The sequence below is a fragment of the Phoxinus phoxinus genome (assembly GCF_949152265.1).
Source record: "Phoxinus phoxinus genome assembly, chromosome: 14".
NCBI classification, from domain to species: domain Eukaryota; kingdom Metazoa; phylum Chordata; class Actinopteri; order Cypriniformes; family Leuciscidae; genus Phoxinus; species Phoxinus phoxinus.
This window is the reverse complement of record NC_136889.1, coordinates 10473485-10488215: the sequence shown is the minus strand read 5'-3', so window position 1 is coordinate 10488215 and position 14731 is coordinate 10473485. Positions and strand designations below refer to the sequence as shown.

At 38.3% G+C, this 14731-nt stretch overlaps 1 protein-coding gene across 1 annotated transcript in view; it reads left to right on the top strand.

The window, feature by feature from the left end:
- The window catches only part of srbd1 (S1 RNA binding domain 1), a 54489-nt gene extending 42373 nt beyond the window's left edge, over positions 1–12116 (top strand). The window contains exons 18-21 of the mRNA XM_079634557.1: positions 332–499; positions 1186–1335; positions 8798–8982; positions 11533–12116. Coding sequence (XP_079490683.1) covers positions 332–499; positions 1186–1335; positions 8798–8982; positions 11533–11825 — 796 coding nt within the window. The 3' untranslated portion in view covers positions 11826–12116. The remainder of the gene's footprint in view (positions 1–331; positions 500–1185; positions 1336–8797; positions 8983–11532) is intronic.
- Positions 12117–14731: the final 2615 nt, after the last annotated feature.

The following is a 14731-nucleotide window of genomic DNA, read 5'->3' as shown; positions in this document are numbered from 1 at the left end:
GAAAAATAATTTCCATAGCCTTGGGTGGACTTCTAAGGTGAAGTTCTTCATACAGGATGTGTGGTTAATGCTGGGTATTGACATTTGAAGCAATGACTAATTCTTAAAACAAACTGTAATTGAACCGGGCGTTCAAGCGGGAAGTTGTGAGATATTAAATGTAGGATTTTCGAACTAAATATCTGTAATATCTGACAGATTAAACTTCATTGTGACAGATAAGATATATTTTAGTATGCCATTTCTGAATGTCAGAGAAAAATAGCAATAGTCAAGCCCATCAGGACAAAAAGTAAAAAAACAATTTTTTAATTGTGTTTTGTTTTATCAGGCACATAGCAGGTCTGAATGCAGGGCGAGCACGCAATATAATGGAGTGGAAAGAAAAGAACGGACCTTTTCTCAATAGAGAGCAGCTAAAACTGGTTAAAGGCCTCGGCCCTAAGAGCTTTCAGCAGTGTGCCGGCTTCATCAGGATCAACCCCGAGACAGTACCCAGGTACCTGGCTGGGCCATGCCACTTCTACATGTTTTTGCACCAAGCTACCTTTATATCCTGTAGGAGAGAATGGGATAAGATGTGTCACCCCTTAATACAAAAAAGTATGCATTATTTATCTCACATGACCATACAGTATATTTATAAACATAAAGGCTTGTGTATAAAGTGATGGGAATTATTTGTCTAAACATTAATTATTAAATTAATTGTTTTCATGTGTCTTATGCTTCGGTTTAGATGTGCCAGTGGCTAATAGTGATGATTACTTTTGCCTCCAAATGCTATGAAATTAAAATACTATTACAAGCACTATTAATATCTCAAATGCTATTAGATAATGTAAAAAAGTTTCACTACATTACAATTTTCAGAATATTTAACCTCTTTCTGGCTGATAGATGAAAATGCAAATAATGTCCATCAAAATATTTTGGAAAGTTATCGTTTAGTGAATTATTTACTTATTTTCTAAAGTGGGTCAAGTTGTCTCACATTTTTTTAAGTTTATTGTCATTTGTTATAAACGGTTTAATCTCAGTCGATAATCTTCTAATCTCATCCTAATGTATTATAATGATTTCATCAGAAACATTATTTCTCCTTGTTGAAAGCAAGTAAATAGTGGCACATCTTACCCCAATCTCCCTTTTTACTGTAATGTTTTGTAATTGTGCTTCATACAGTATCTGCTCTAGAGGGAACGAAGACCTTGAGGTTCCTGAGAAACAGACAGCCAAGAAGAGAAAAGTCAAGGGCTCGGACAGCACCTCTAACAGGTTTAACCCTCTGGACCAAACCTGCATCCACCCTGAATCATACAGCATCGCTTTGAGGTGAGAACAGAGCATGGCACTGAACTATCACATTACTGTACTACAGCAGACGATCATTGGATCTGCTTAAGGATTGACCCAAGTGGTAGCGAGTGTTTACCTCAAGTGGCAGCATCTGGGTTGCTCAGTGTGAGAGTTGTGCGAGCTGCTGCCGCTCGTATGAAAAGCACATTCAGCGTGTGCTCAGCCCTCTCTGGCAGTGAACGACGCTCTCTCCACAGCTGTGCTGCTCAAGTCTGTTTAGACTACTCCAATCTGACACTTGTGCCTGTTGCTTCCAGAAGATGTGCGCACGGATGCCCTGTGGTTTGGATGTGCTTGCATGCATGACAGCTGCAAGTTAAATCAAAATCAGTGCATGCATGTGAAAGAGGTTTTTTTAAAATTGAATATGAACCGTGGGCATGGCATCCGAGCGCTGTGGAATTTGCAGGATTTATTGGTGAATGGTAACTGTAATTTAGAAACAAGACATTCATTCACTGCCTATTACTCACTTTTTTAATTTCCTCCATAGCTGATTTCGTACTTTGGCATTAGGTGTAGCACAAAGTGTAGTTGCACTAGTAGTACACACACTGTGTCACTTTGTTTGTGTATGTGTGCATTTGCGTAGTGAGACCACATTGAAAATCAGGGATTGTTTTTTTTAAACCTGGAAATAAACAAAGAAAATAAAACAAAGTTATGACTTAAAAATATACCTTTATATTTATATATATATATAGTATAGTATAGTTTATCTATATTGTCATTCCTGTTTTAATTCTATTACAGTTATTTTATTTTATCTTTATAATTAAAGGTGCATTAAGCAACTTTTCATGTTAAAAAATACCCGTTTTCTAACCCATACATGCTTAAACAATTGCCTGATGGGCTGAATGAGCCCTTCTCTGATCACTGAGATTGTCTCTATAATCCTGTAAAGTAAAATAAATAAGAGGGATTCGGGCCGAATTTTAGACTGGGCGTGACGTCATGCGCGTTCACGGCACGCTCACATAGCTATGTCTGGCAGGTTTGTGTATTCGCCGGCATTCTCCGTAGAAGATGGATTGTAAGAGACCTGCTTGTAGTTAATTTCAAACACCAACGCAAACTCCACGTAAGATAAAAAAAAGAAAACTTTTGTCTAGTGCATGCACATCTCTGGCTGCAGTTTCGCTTGCCGCCAGAGGTGGCATAGTTCTGCAAAAACTTAGAAAGTTGCTCTATGCACCTTTAAATTAACATGCTTTCATTACAAATTATATTGCATAATAATAAATAGAACATAATATAATAAATTTAATATATTTAAAATATATATTTTTCACTGGTGGTCTGAGACTTGTGGACCCCGCTGTATATGCATGTGTGACTCGTGTGTGAGTGAATGTCCGTCCACTCTTTCTCTGGCTGATCTGTCATCAGAGGCGCCTTTTGGGGTCAGAGGTCTAATAAAGCCACTTAGGGGTATGGAGTGGGGGAATAATCACCCTGTCATATCCTCCCTCCTCTCCTCCTCTTCTGTTTGTTTTCATTTCTCTCCGTTAGGCTTCATTTCCGACTAAACCAGGCAGAAAAGCCTCCCTTTGCAGTCCCTTGTATTATCACCATTCTCTATCGTTACCAAATGCTGTGCTAATGGACGTTTCTCCACTCCAATTGTCATCATAAGCCCAAGCATATTTTTCTTGGAGTAACAGGATTTGATTAAACATGGCCACCAGCAGTGCTGAGTTGGTAATGTAGCGCCCAGCTAATGTACTGGACTTTAAACAAGGGTTTCTAAGGGGCTTGGGAGGAATTCTGGGTATTGCTAATAAATTGTATCAAATATGTTGCGAGCTTCAGCCAGGGCTGGAATCATAAGGCTAATGATGCGAGCAGAACCATCTGAGCGATGGCTTTATAATGATGATGACAAGCTTGACATATTCCCAACAATCTGTAACCCATTTCTGCACTGGGTTCATCACTCTTGTCCTCTGTTTCACCAGCTCATTCGCTCATCTTTTTTTTCACTTCCTCTCTCATTCTCATTCTCATTCATGGCCCTGTTTATATCAATGCAGCAGTTAATGAGAATATAAATTAAATGAAAATGCACCCCTCTCAGCATCAGTAACTGGTTTGCACTTAATATTTGTGAAGTCGGGAATGGAGGTGGCTTAAATCAGTCACACATTGTGCTTGTGAAAACATGCAGCTTGTCTTCCTCCATTTTGTGAGTGATTTCGTTCCACGTTGGGCGCTTTGTGAAGCGTGGGCCAGTGGACGGTAATGGCGGATCATGTTGCTCTAATGTGATGAACTTGATACCCTTAGCCCCACCACTTCCCACTCATACACACACACAAAACACAAACACAATATGTTGCGCTGACCCCCTGATTGACCATCTATGTATATAGTATTTATGTATTACCTGTGAAACAAATTTTTATGCTAGCTCTTATTGGAGAGTCTTCTATGTATATGGAAATTTTAACAAATTAAGCTCTGACTTGACTCTAGACTGGTTAATGCTTGATATTTATGTTATTATAGCCAATAACCGAGAGTGCTTACTTCATTTTTCAACATTTTGCGAGAGCATGTAGAGGAAGGTAGTGATTAGGGCTGTCACAAAACACTGGTTTTGGCAATAATAACCATGATAATTGAAAAATCAAACAATGATGTCGTCTTAATACTACACCTATGGTAATATTGTAAATAATCCATCGCCAGAAATCTGGTTGACACTTCTACATTGCACCTTAACGCAGGTTGCCAACCGTTTTAATGTGGAAAAAAAGAAATGACGAGACAGTGTTTAGCTACTACTGTTTAGCCGCACAAAATAGTTTTTGAGGAGATATAATATGAAAGCGAGACACTCTACACGCAACTAAAATAAATTAGCTCGCACGTGGGAGTTTTTTTGGATTATGTTTAAAAGACTGTGTTCACATCCGCAGGAAATGCTTATCAACAGTTAGTTCTTTTTTTCTCTTTTTTTAATACATTTAAATCTTGTTCACACCAAACAATTGTTTTGAAATTGATTCCTATGATATAGTTCCTTTGTGTCATTATCATTATATTTGTGGTGTGGACTTAACTTTTTTTTTCATAGAATTTTCCTTTTTTTCAAAAGTCTTTAAAATTTCTATAGATGTTGTGATAAGATTGTCATCGTTAGTTCTTTTGGCCATGGTAATCATGTAGTAAATATCTTGTGATGTATTGGAACAGTTCACCAAAAAATATAAATATGTTGTCATCATTTACTCACCCTCATGTCATTTCAAAGCCCTATCACTTTCTTCTGTGGAACACAAAAGAAGATATTTTGAAGAATATCCTGGCCACTTTTTTTTCATATAATAAAAGTAAATGAGGATAGATGCTGTCAAGCTCCAAAATGCTCCAAAAATCATAAAAGTGCTCCATATGACTTGCACAGCGTTCCAAGTTTTCTGAAGTCATATAATAGCTTTGTGTGAAGAACAGACCTCTGAAAATCTACAGCAAATGTGTTGCAGTTAGATATTGCATAAGGTTTAAAGTAAATTATGGCCGTTTTCGTTTTGTGAACTATTCCTTTGAGTACTTTTCTGTCTTCAACAACCAAGCAACACAAATCCATTTTGTCATTATGAGTATTGCCAAGATGAGTCTGAAGAACTGAATAGCTCTTCTTCATCTTCTTCAATGTAGCATTAGTAACTTATTTTTCTCAGTCACTGAATCATCTTGAGGGTTGATATCAAATTTCTCACATTCACTGATGATAAAGAATTAACTTCAGGGTTATTGCTAAGGGGACCACACACTAAAGCAGCCTCATTGTGTCTGGATAGCCACTATCATTGGGCCCACCCAGTAGCTTATGGTGTGGGGAACAGAGGCCTGATCCACAATGCTCCTCGGCAGAGCTGCTTTTCATTATGCCCAGAGAATAAGGCCGACTCCACTCTTCTGGATCCAAAAGAGCAGAAGCCCTGGTACCCCCTAAACACTAACACACCAGAGGGAAACATAAGCCCAGCTGAGACCCCCTCCAGAAACCTGAGCCCTTGGGCCAATCGCCCACCACCGCCACACTCACACTGTAACTGTTCATAAATCACTCAGAGTTCAGCACTGCACCCTCCTCTCTCTCTCTTCATCTCCATTCTGTCCTTGTGCCAACTCTGGCGTTCCAGAGGGACAGCTGGAGGGAAGCACAGTGTCCCTGACCAACATCACGGAAATCTGTAAAGTACTAGTGGAGGATGATGGGTAGTTGCTGTTGGGTAATATGAGTGCTTGAGTAATTTGTTGAAATTGGTACAAGTTCAGGGCACAGGTATATGTGTGAAGTCTTTTACAAGCAGGTGTTGTCAGGACACTATAAGCTTGAGTCTGAATTTTCAATAAATTTTCCGTTGGAAATTTAGTTTTTAGTTTTTTTATGTATAGTTTTTAACATTGATCAAAAATCATACCGACTTAAAACCTTTAAACTGTAGTGTATATAAATTCTATGAAATTGAATGGTCAAAGTTTGACCATTAGTGCGGTTGTTGCTCTGGACTGGAGGCTGCAGAACATGTAATGCTACATGCAATGCCACATGAATGACTGTTCTGCAGTTCTTTCATCAAACCTTTTACTTGAGAGACAAGCTGGAATTCATCCACAGTGTGTGTTCGTGTCTGTTACTCTTTGCATTTTCATCACCTCATTACTCAAAGGCCCAAAAGAGTCTATGATTATTTTTTATTTCACTAGATCTAGTTCTGCTCTAGAACTGTTAGGTGTTTCAAAGTGAGGATGAAAGGCTTCTTTTGGCACTGAACTTCTGTCTTCACAGGTCAGTATTGAAAGCAATTGAATTGAATTGCAATTTTTAGGGTTTGGGTTTGTTCTTAGCAGGTTTAACTCTTAGTATGTGCATAACTCATCCCACACTGTTTGTGCTAAGCCATAATAACTCAAATCTCGCAGCTTCTTAAAGAAAGTTAAACGTATGATATTTGCCTGGTAAAAGATAAAACGGGCGAAAAATCCTATAGACGTACAGAAGTCACCTGAGCTATATTTAGATCATATTTTTGGGGTAGTTGGATTCTTTTGCACCTATGAACACCCTTGCAACTGCATAGCAATGCCCTAGCAACTATGTAAAGTTCCCTAGCAACACCCCGGCAACCATCCTATCATTGGGTATCATTCACTAATAATTGTGTAGATAGACATGCGCACACACATGGATATGTTCTTAACCTTATTCTAATATTAATGAATTTGGAATATTCTAATTGAAAGAACTTGTGCCAACAGACCCAAACCATCTCCATATTCTGCACAACTTTTCTTTTACAACCTTTCGCCACTCTCAGCAAACATACAGTATGATGCTCTCTACACACAGTCTAAAATTGCATGCTATCAGCATCCTTCCTGCCAGTCATACACTTTTTTTCTTAGGAGGGTGAGTCGAGAATGGAGCAATGATCTGTATGTAGTGTTGTATATCTGTGTGCAAGCTCGTACAGTGTGAAATTGTCTGAGTACATACAAAAGAAGGAGTGCGAGTAGATTTGCCTGTCACTGTTGCTGTCAAGCCCTCTATCTGCAGCAGGAAATGGGTGGGGCTTGAACCCACCTGCCCTGTCAGTCACACAGAGGACAGCTGCGCTGGCGTCAGGCTGTCACGACGATGGCCATCCATCAGCAAGCTGGCTCAGCAGGTCCACCCCCTCCTCTTGCCAAAACTCACATTCCAGTAATGCCCAGGACCCCAGCATTCCACAGCCACCTCTGGACAGCTTGACCCCCTGCTATAGGCTTGTTGCACGCTCCAGGACATGTGTGTCCCTGAGGTTATATAGCTCATTTTCATGGTGCTCTAAGAGAGCAGCATTCATGCACTTACTTAGTGGTTTTGTGAAGGCAATATGAGGAATTATGGACTGGCCTTTTGTTAGTATGCGTAATTTTACATATAAATCAACGATTCAATGAAAAATACACAGTGGACATTATAATTGGTGTGATGACTGTCAACAGCAGTCAACATTGTATAGAATTTTATTATCGACCATTTATTGGTTATTGGCTATAACACAAACATAATCAGTATTAGCCAGAATTTTAATGTGGGAACATTTCTTATGGTTTTGATTGAATTATCTTGAATTATTCTGCATTGATGCATACACATTTTAATCTGATTATTTAATTACATTTATTGATTAAAAAAGCATACATAGGACAAAACATTGAAGATAATTTTTATGAGATCTGAAAATTCTGGCACTAAAATTGCAATGATTTTTTTTTTTTAATCACAATAGTTTTAGTTACAGATTGTTCCAGTTTCGTCGGCAAAGATCTTTTAGTTATTATTATAAGCAGAGCTGTGATTTTATATCTGTTAAGCATGTTTTGAAAATCTGTAAATTATTTAATAATATGTGTTAATACTGTTATATATGGGTTCCCTTTGAACCACAAACAAATTTTAAAATCAACAGTATTTGAGCTTTCAGTACTGATAGTGTTACTGACTGTGTTACACCCTCAAACTTATAACAAGACTCTAAAACCTGAGAAATGTGGCGTAAAAAAAAGTTCTCAAACAAAACTTTTGTTCATTTTCTGCTTAATTTTAGTAAAGCACTAATCTAGAACCTTTAGAACCTGGAACTGTCACTGCTCGGCATTTATTTGTAATCAATAATTTCAATGCAACTCCCTAAACCAAATCATGATGTGCCTAAAGATTCACACCCATACATATGTTGTGCATTTACACATAAGCAGTTTTCTATTTAGAGTATATGGCCCTTACAGACGGACCTACTATGCAACACAGTATGAAGCTGAAGTTTGAGCACTGTCTCTGTGTTGCAGTTCATGATCACATTATGAAAACATTGGCTCATCATGAGCCAGAGATTATGGGTTGTGCCAAGTAATAGGCCATGTCTGGATCGTTTTCGCTGGCTGTGTTTGGTCTGTGTTCCTGCTTCACTGCTACTAACCTTTTCCTTTAATGTATGGCGCTCACAAGGCGGTGAGATTTATGAAGGGAGACAGAGTCTTCATCTCTGGGACTCTAGAAATCAAGATTTAGGGCATAATTAGTCTCACCTCCCCTCCCATATCTACCTCCTCTCCAAGTCTTTGCTCTCCTCCACTACGTGTGTCGACCTTCAGGCTCCTTGCCGGTGTCGGGGGAGTTCCTCCACGTGTGCTGGGCTCTGGGAAGGACTATTAAAAAGCCATTCATTAAGACACTACCTCCCATGGACCTCAACAAACCTCACTGCCTTACTGCAATATCTGAATCAAGTGTATGTGTTCCCATGTGGACTGTTTCTGAATAAGATATAAAGTTGCAAGTTTTATATGAAATGTCCTTAAAAACTGATAAAATGCACGTAATTTATTTCTTCACTTGTCAAGAGAGTAATTTTCAGTTCTTGCTCTCTTCATTCAGGTTCTTGTCTCAAATAGGTGGCAGTTTGGATCAGATGGGCAGTGCTGTTCTCAGGCAGAGTGTTGAGAGCAGTGTTCAGAGCAGTGGTCTGGATGTCTTGGCCAAATTTCTGGACACCACACCTGAGACTCTACAGCTCATTGTGGACGGACTCATTCAGCCACCTGGCTTTGACATTCGTCAGGGTAAGAATCAATCTGTGATGTGCCCACACTGTTTCCTCAGATATTTGCTGGGCTAAACAAAAAGATTACCCACTGGCCCAGCAAGTTAACGTAACAACTGTCACTTGCCCTTACGAGTCAGGGCTGTGTTGCCACTACCACATTAATTGATCTTGTACATTCATTTGTTATGTCTTGAAAACTGCTGATTTGTCACCTAGATAATGTTATCTCACTAACATAGATGAGGTTTTGTTGAAATTGCGAAAATTACTTTAAGATTTTAGTAAAATTGCTGAAAACTACAAACCAATCAGTTTTGTTTTGCATCTTATGTTATTGTTGTTAAAATAAATTTTTTATGAAGTTTATGACATTAATAGAGTTACATTATAGCTGTGAAATGCCCTGCTTTTTGCAAATTGCAGATAAAAAATTTTTTGTGAAAAACATGCAAATTTCTAGCAAGTATAAAAATACAAATTTTGGTGAATTGGTTTTAAATGTGTACTGTATTATTTTGTATGATCTCATTCATACATTTTGGTATGCTCTGGGTTTAGTTTTTTTGCATGCTTAGTCTTTCCAAAAAAATTTTTTTTTTGTATGATTTCATATGAAATTTTCCAACTCAAAAAGTAGTTACGTTTTCTCATGAGATCGGGGTTGGCTTTTTAATACAATGCATATGTTTTGAACTTGTGTTTTTCGTATTGTATAGCCTGTGGCAACATTTTAAAACAGAAGTTTACTGTACCTTAGGGTAACACACAGATGAAGGTTTTGAAATTAACTTGGCACAACACACAAACCACTGTATCAAAGTACTTTCTCAACATGGCCGCTACGCAGATCATAGACAATGCTGGCATCTCGTTCTCTTTTCCTCCTTCCCATCTAACAATTTCCCTCCCGTCTCCCCTGAGTCCGTCTCTTGTCTGTGAGATGACTGGGCGGTGCTCCAGGCTTTTGAAGTCTTGCCGCGTAATTTGGGGGAAGACCCGCATTATTAAAGCAGACCTGCCGACAGATATATCATTAATGAGAGAGAAAGCTGCGTAAAGAGGAAAGCAGAGTAGCCTTGATCCCAGCGCTAAAATCCCCTAGTGACTCTCCGAGTGAATAAAAACGACCAAACAACAAATGCCTCTTCTGGTTTTTATGTTAAGTTCAGACATCTGAGAAGACATTGTTTTCCTTCTGCGGGTGTTGATAGTAAATGTTATGTTTCATTAAAGGTGACAGGATTATAATTGAGATAAATGTCTTAACGTGTTTTCAGGGTAGGGGAACAAAGTTCATTATATTCAGAGAAAGGTTTTCTTTGGGAAGGGGAGGAGGTTTTATTTCAGTACTTGAAAAGATGATGGCAATGTTCGTTGAATTTGAATTAAGACTCTGCTGGAGGAAAAACTATTTGTGGATCTTTTAGAAATAAATTAACCTGAAAATGCAAAAAAAAAAATAACAACGACAACCTTTTGCTCATATCTGAATAGTGTTTTTAACGTTATTGATCGAGACCATTAGTGCGGGGATACTCCAGATGATGAGATGTCATCTCATCTGTGTCGTGCACTAGATGGGACGCTAGCTTTCTCATTAGAAGGCTTGCAGGCTCACTTCCGCTGGTTGGAAGCCTGATGGGTTCTGCTCTGTAGCCAGCTGTATAAATAACTGCCATGTGAGCGGTGCTCTAGGTAAGGTGGCCCGGATAAGAATAATCAGAGATGAATGTTTCCTGGACTGCAGAGCCTGCTGAGAGGCCATGTTTATGTAAAAAGCACCACCTCCCAAAGAAAATCACCCCAAAAACAGACAAAATGGCCTCGAAAGAAGAGGCTTGATAGGCTTGGTAATATTTCTTGTTTTAAATTGTTAACCAAAGCTTGTTTCTAATGTCTAGCTTTGGAGTTCTTGGATCAGTTTGAAGTAGGGTCCTTAAGACACGCAGGGAAGAAGGGCTAGGCTAGGCTATGTCAGTCTTAAGTCCCGGTCCGTCACACCAAGGACGATAATGATAAAGATGTAGTTCTAAAAAACATTCTCAATATTAAAGAATAGCAGAGTTCACACCACAGCTATAACAATAACGACTCAGAGAAACGATATCGTTGGAATCACTTTCAGAAAGATTTGATCCAGCTGATGAACGATTAAAAACATTGACAGCCAATCAGAATCCATCCTGCTGTAACAAGCTTGAGCATTTAAAGTGGCAGACAAGCACGATATCGTCCGCTGGTGTGGACGCTAATAGTTATCTTTATAGTTATCATGGTGTGAACAGACCTTTAGTTATTGGAAATAGACCAAATCTGTTTAAATATTCTCTCTCTCCTGAATTTCATCTTTGTTTTGAACGGGGCAGTTATATTTACCGTTGCTCTGCGGAATTTCGCAAAATCCAGTGACCAAGTGTTCCGCGTGAGGGCGAAAAAGTTCCCTATGAAGGTGTTCGCTTGGTTTGACTTCTGTGTGAACTGTGCATCATTCTTTTTTTTACCCACAAAATTTCAGTAATGTGACTGCAACTTACCCTAATTCTTTTTTTATTTTTGCCCTCAATAGATTTTGAGCAGGCAGACTTCAAGCGAGAAATTGTGTCCATGAATGACCTGCACGACGGCATGGTGCTGACGGGCCGTGTAACAAACACTGCTTTATTTGGAGCCTTTGTGGACATCGGAGTCGGCCGTTCTGGTCTCATCCCAAAGCGTTTTATCACACCGGAAAAACTTCCTGTTGACCAGAGGCGAAGAAGCCTAGCTCTCGGCCCAGGTGAGCGGGTAGAGGTACGGGTGATGAATGTGGATCTTCAGAGGAATCGGATCAGTCTGGACCTCATTAGGGTTCTCAGATAGGAACTATAATTGAGGATTTACTGTATTCAAGTGTGGTTAACTGTTTTCTTGTGGAATAATGTGTTTATGGAAAATGAAAATTGTGTTGACTGTGCTGAATGAGAAAATGTCTTAGAAAATGTTTTTATTTGCACATTAGCAAGTTTCTTAATCAGTCTACAAATAATTCTTGTACAAAGATGCTGTTTTTTTTTGTTGTTGGTTTTTTTTTTTACATGCTGTTACTATAGTTTTCAAAACCTTCAATAAAATAGATGTTATGTTTCATGAAAAATGACAGGATTATAATTGAGATGAATGTCTTGATATTCCCAAATATGATGATTCCAACTGCAAGGGACACTTCCTAAAATATAAAGGCAGTTATATATTTTAAAATATATATTAGGGATAATATAGAGGGATGTTGTTTTAAAAATTTAATTGGTGTTTGCATTATCATTGAACTAAAGCCAAAGCAAATACTTAAAATATTTTCTGGAGAATATTTACTTCATTTTAAGCTGATAGTTGTTCAGTTAGTAAAATAGAATGAAACATATAAATATCTTAAATTAACAAGTAAACTTTGTCCTTAAAATACTTTTTATTTAGTGTGTGTGAAAAATGCAGTAGCCTTTTCTTTCACAAATTTAAAGTTTAAAGTTTAAAAACTTGTGGTATAATGGATCTGAATTTCTTCTGCAGCTAATAATAATAATATAATTTAATATAATACGACTTAAGTTACAACTGAAATAGTATCGATATTGTTCTTTTTACATAATATTTTGTTTCTTCATCCTACTTTTATACTGTAGTTTTTTTCTAGTGCAACATGATTGATGACTGAAGAGGGCATTTAAGAGGACAGTGATCCAGACACTATTATAGCAACTGGATGCTGTTGCTATGAACCACTCGGGATGCAGCCGCAGTCACAGATGTTGCCAAACTCAGGCCTGTTTGATTGACAGCCACTTATCAGGCAGAGAATGGGGAAGGGGGGTGTGTGTAAAAGCAGCTGCCACATTGCAATATGACTAGAGGCCGTGGGGGGAAAACGAAAGCTAATTACCTAGACTAGCCACGTGCTAATGAGCCCCTTCAAAATTAATCCCACGCTCCCTCGTCTCTATTATCTAATCTGTTTGTGTTTATATGACACAAATTAAAAAAATGGATAAATAAGAAACTTGAGGTGCCCTGAGCACTTAAAACAAACCACAGGGACCGAATTCCAAATGAGTGTGTGATATTTGCATTGGGGACGTTGCTTTGTATTACAGTGAAGTTTCATCAGAACTAGTGTTGTCAAAAGACCCGGTACTTCGGTACCATTTCGGTACTAAAAAAATTAATTGGTTACGGTACCAGCTTTTCTTAAGTACCGGTGGTACCGAAGTATCGGATTAATCCGGTTCTTGACGCGCTGTCCGAACGGTGCACAGTTGCGTCCTCTTCATAAACACACCGGCGGCCTCTTCATATGCGACCGGCGGCCTCTTGCGTCCTCTTCATATGCGACCGGCGGCGCTGCTAATGCGGTTTCTCTGAAATCCACTTGTTGACCAGAAAGGAGGAAAGAGCCGTTCACAGCGCGTTTTTTGCGCGTGCAAATTAGTTTTCCAGGCGCGCCTCTGTTCATGGTTGCATAGCAACGGCAGACGCAACGGGAAAGCACGTGCTTGTGGAAAGGAGAAAGCGGTGCAAACTGCGCTCTCCATGATGACGAGGAAGTATCATCTAAAAATTAATTGATTTCTAGCCCTTGCATTAGCTTTACTACTAGATATATTCATTGAGATGAGAAATAAAAAGCCGCCCTGTACAGCTGTTCGGCTGAGCTTTCCATGTTGTTACGGAAAGACCGCTGGTTTTTGTCACATGACCTGTTGAGATGCATTGAAGTGCATCTCACTGAATTTGCACGCGCATAAAACGCGATATGTGAACGGCCCCTAAAGTGGTATCGTGTGCGGTTGTATCTTGTTTAAAAGGCCTTTTAAATATGAACGCAGTTTTGGATTAAATAAAAGGACAGTCAAGTCAAATAAAACACGTTTTATCTCCTGTTTAGTTGGTAACACTACATTGAGATACCATTCATTAACATTAATGCCTTATCTAACATCAACACATTGAGTGAACAATATATTTTTACAACATTAATGTATGTTTGTGAATGTTATTTAATACAAACACTTGATTGTTCATGAACAGATACAACTTTTGATTTTAAAAATGTATTAGTAGAGTACATTTTTAAATTACCCCAAGGAGAATAATTGCTTCAGTAACTGTTGTTAGGTCATTTTATCTAATGTTATCTAACAAATGGATATACACTTTAATATATGCAAATTTTATAAAAATTAGCTTTGGTACCGAATTTGGTACCGAGAACCGTGGATTTTCACAGGTATCGGTACCGAATACTGAAATTTTGGTACCGTGACAACACTAATCAGAACTGAGCTGCAGTGGAAGGATTGAAGCATCAGTGTATGATCAGGTGCAGTGGATTTTACATTGTTTTTATTCAATAATTCTGCCTTTAATCTAAGTCTAAAACCATCTAATAGCGGGCAATATTTGATTCTTTTTCATCATAATTTTTTAACTGGTTTGCTAAAAAATTATGTTTTATAAATGTTTTCGTTAGATAAAAAAGGATTTATGGGCACGTGCTGCACTTAATTTGTTAAAACATTTCTCAATCTTTCCCTATTACATGTTTTTTTTTATTAGCTAAATTAAGAAAAGCATAGGGCTTAGATGTCATTTAAACATCTTTTTCAACTACACAATGTCTTCGGCGATGATTATATGTGGAGAACAGGTTATGAAACTTGCAATTAATAACGTGATCAATATAAAAACCCAGGACAAAGTAGTTTTGGGAGTGACATTAGTATTTAAATGCG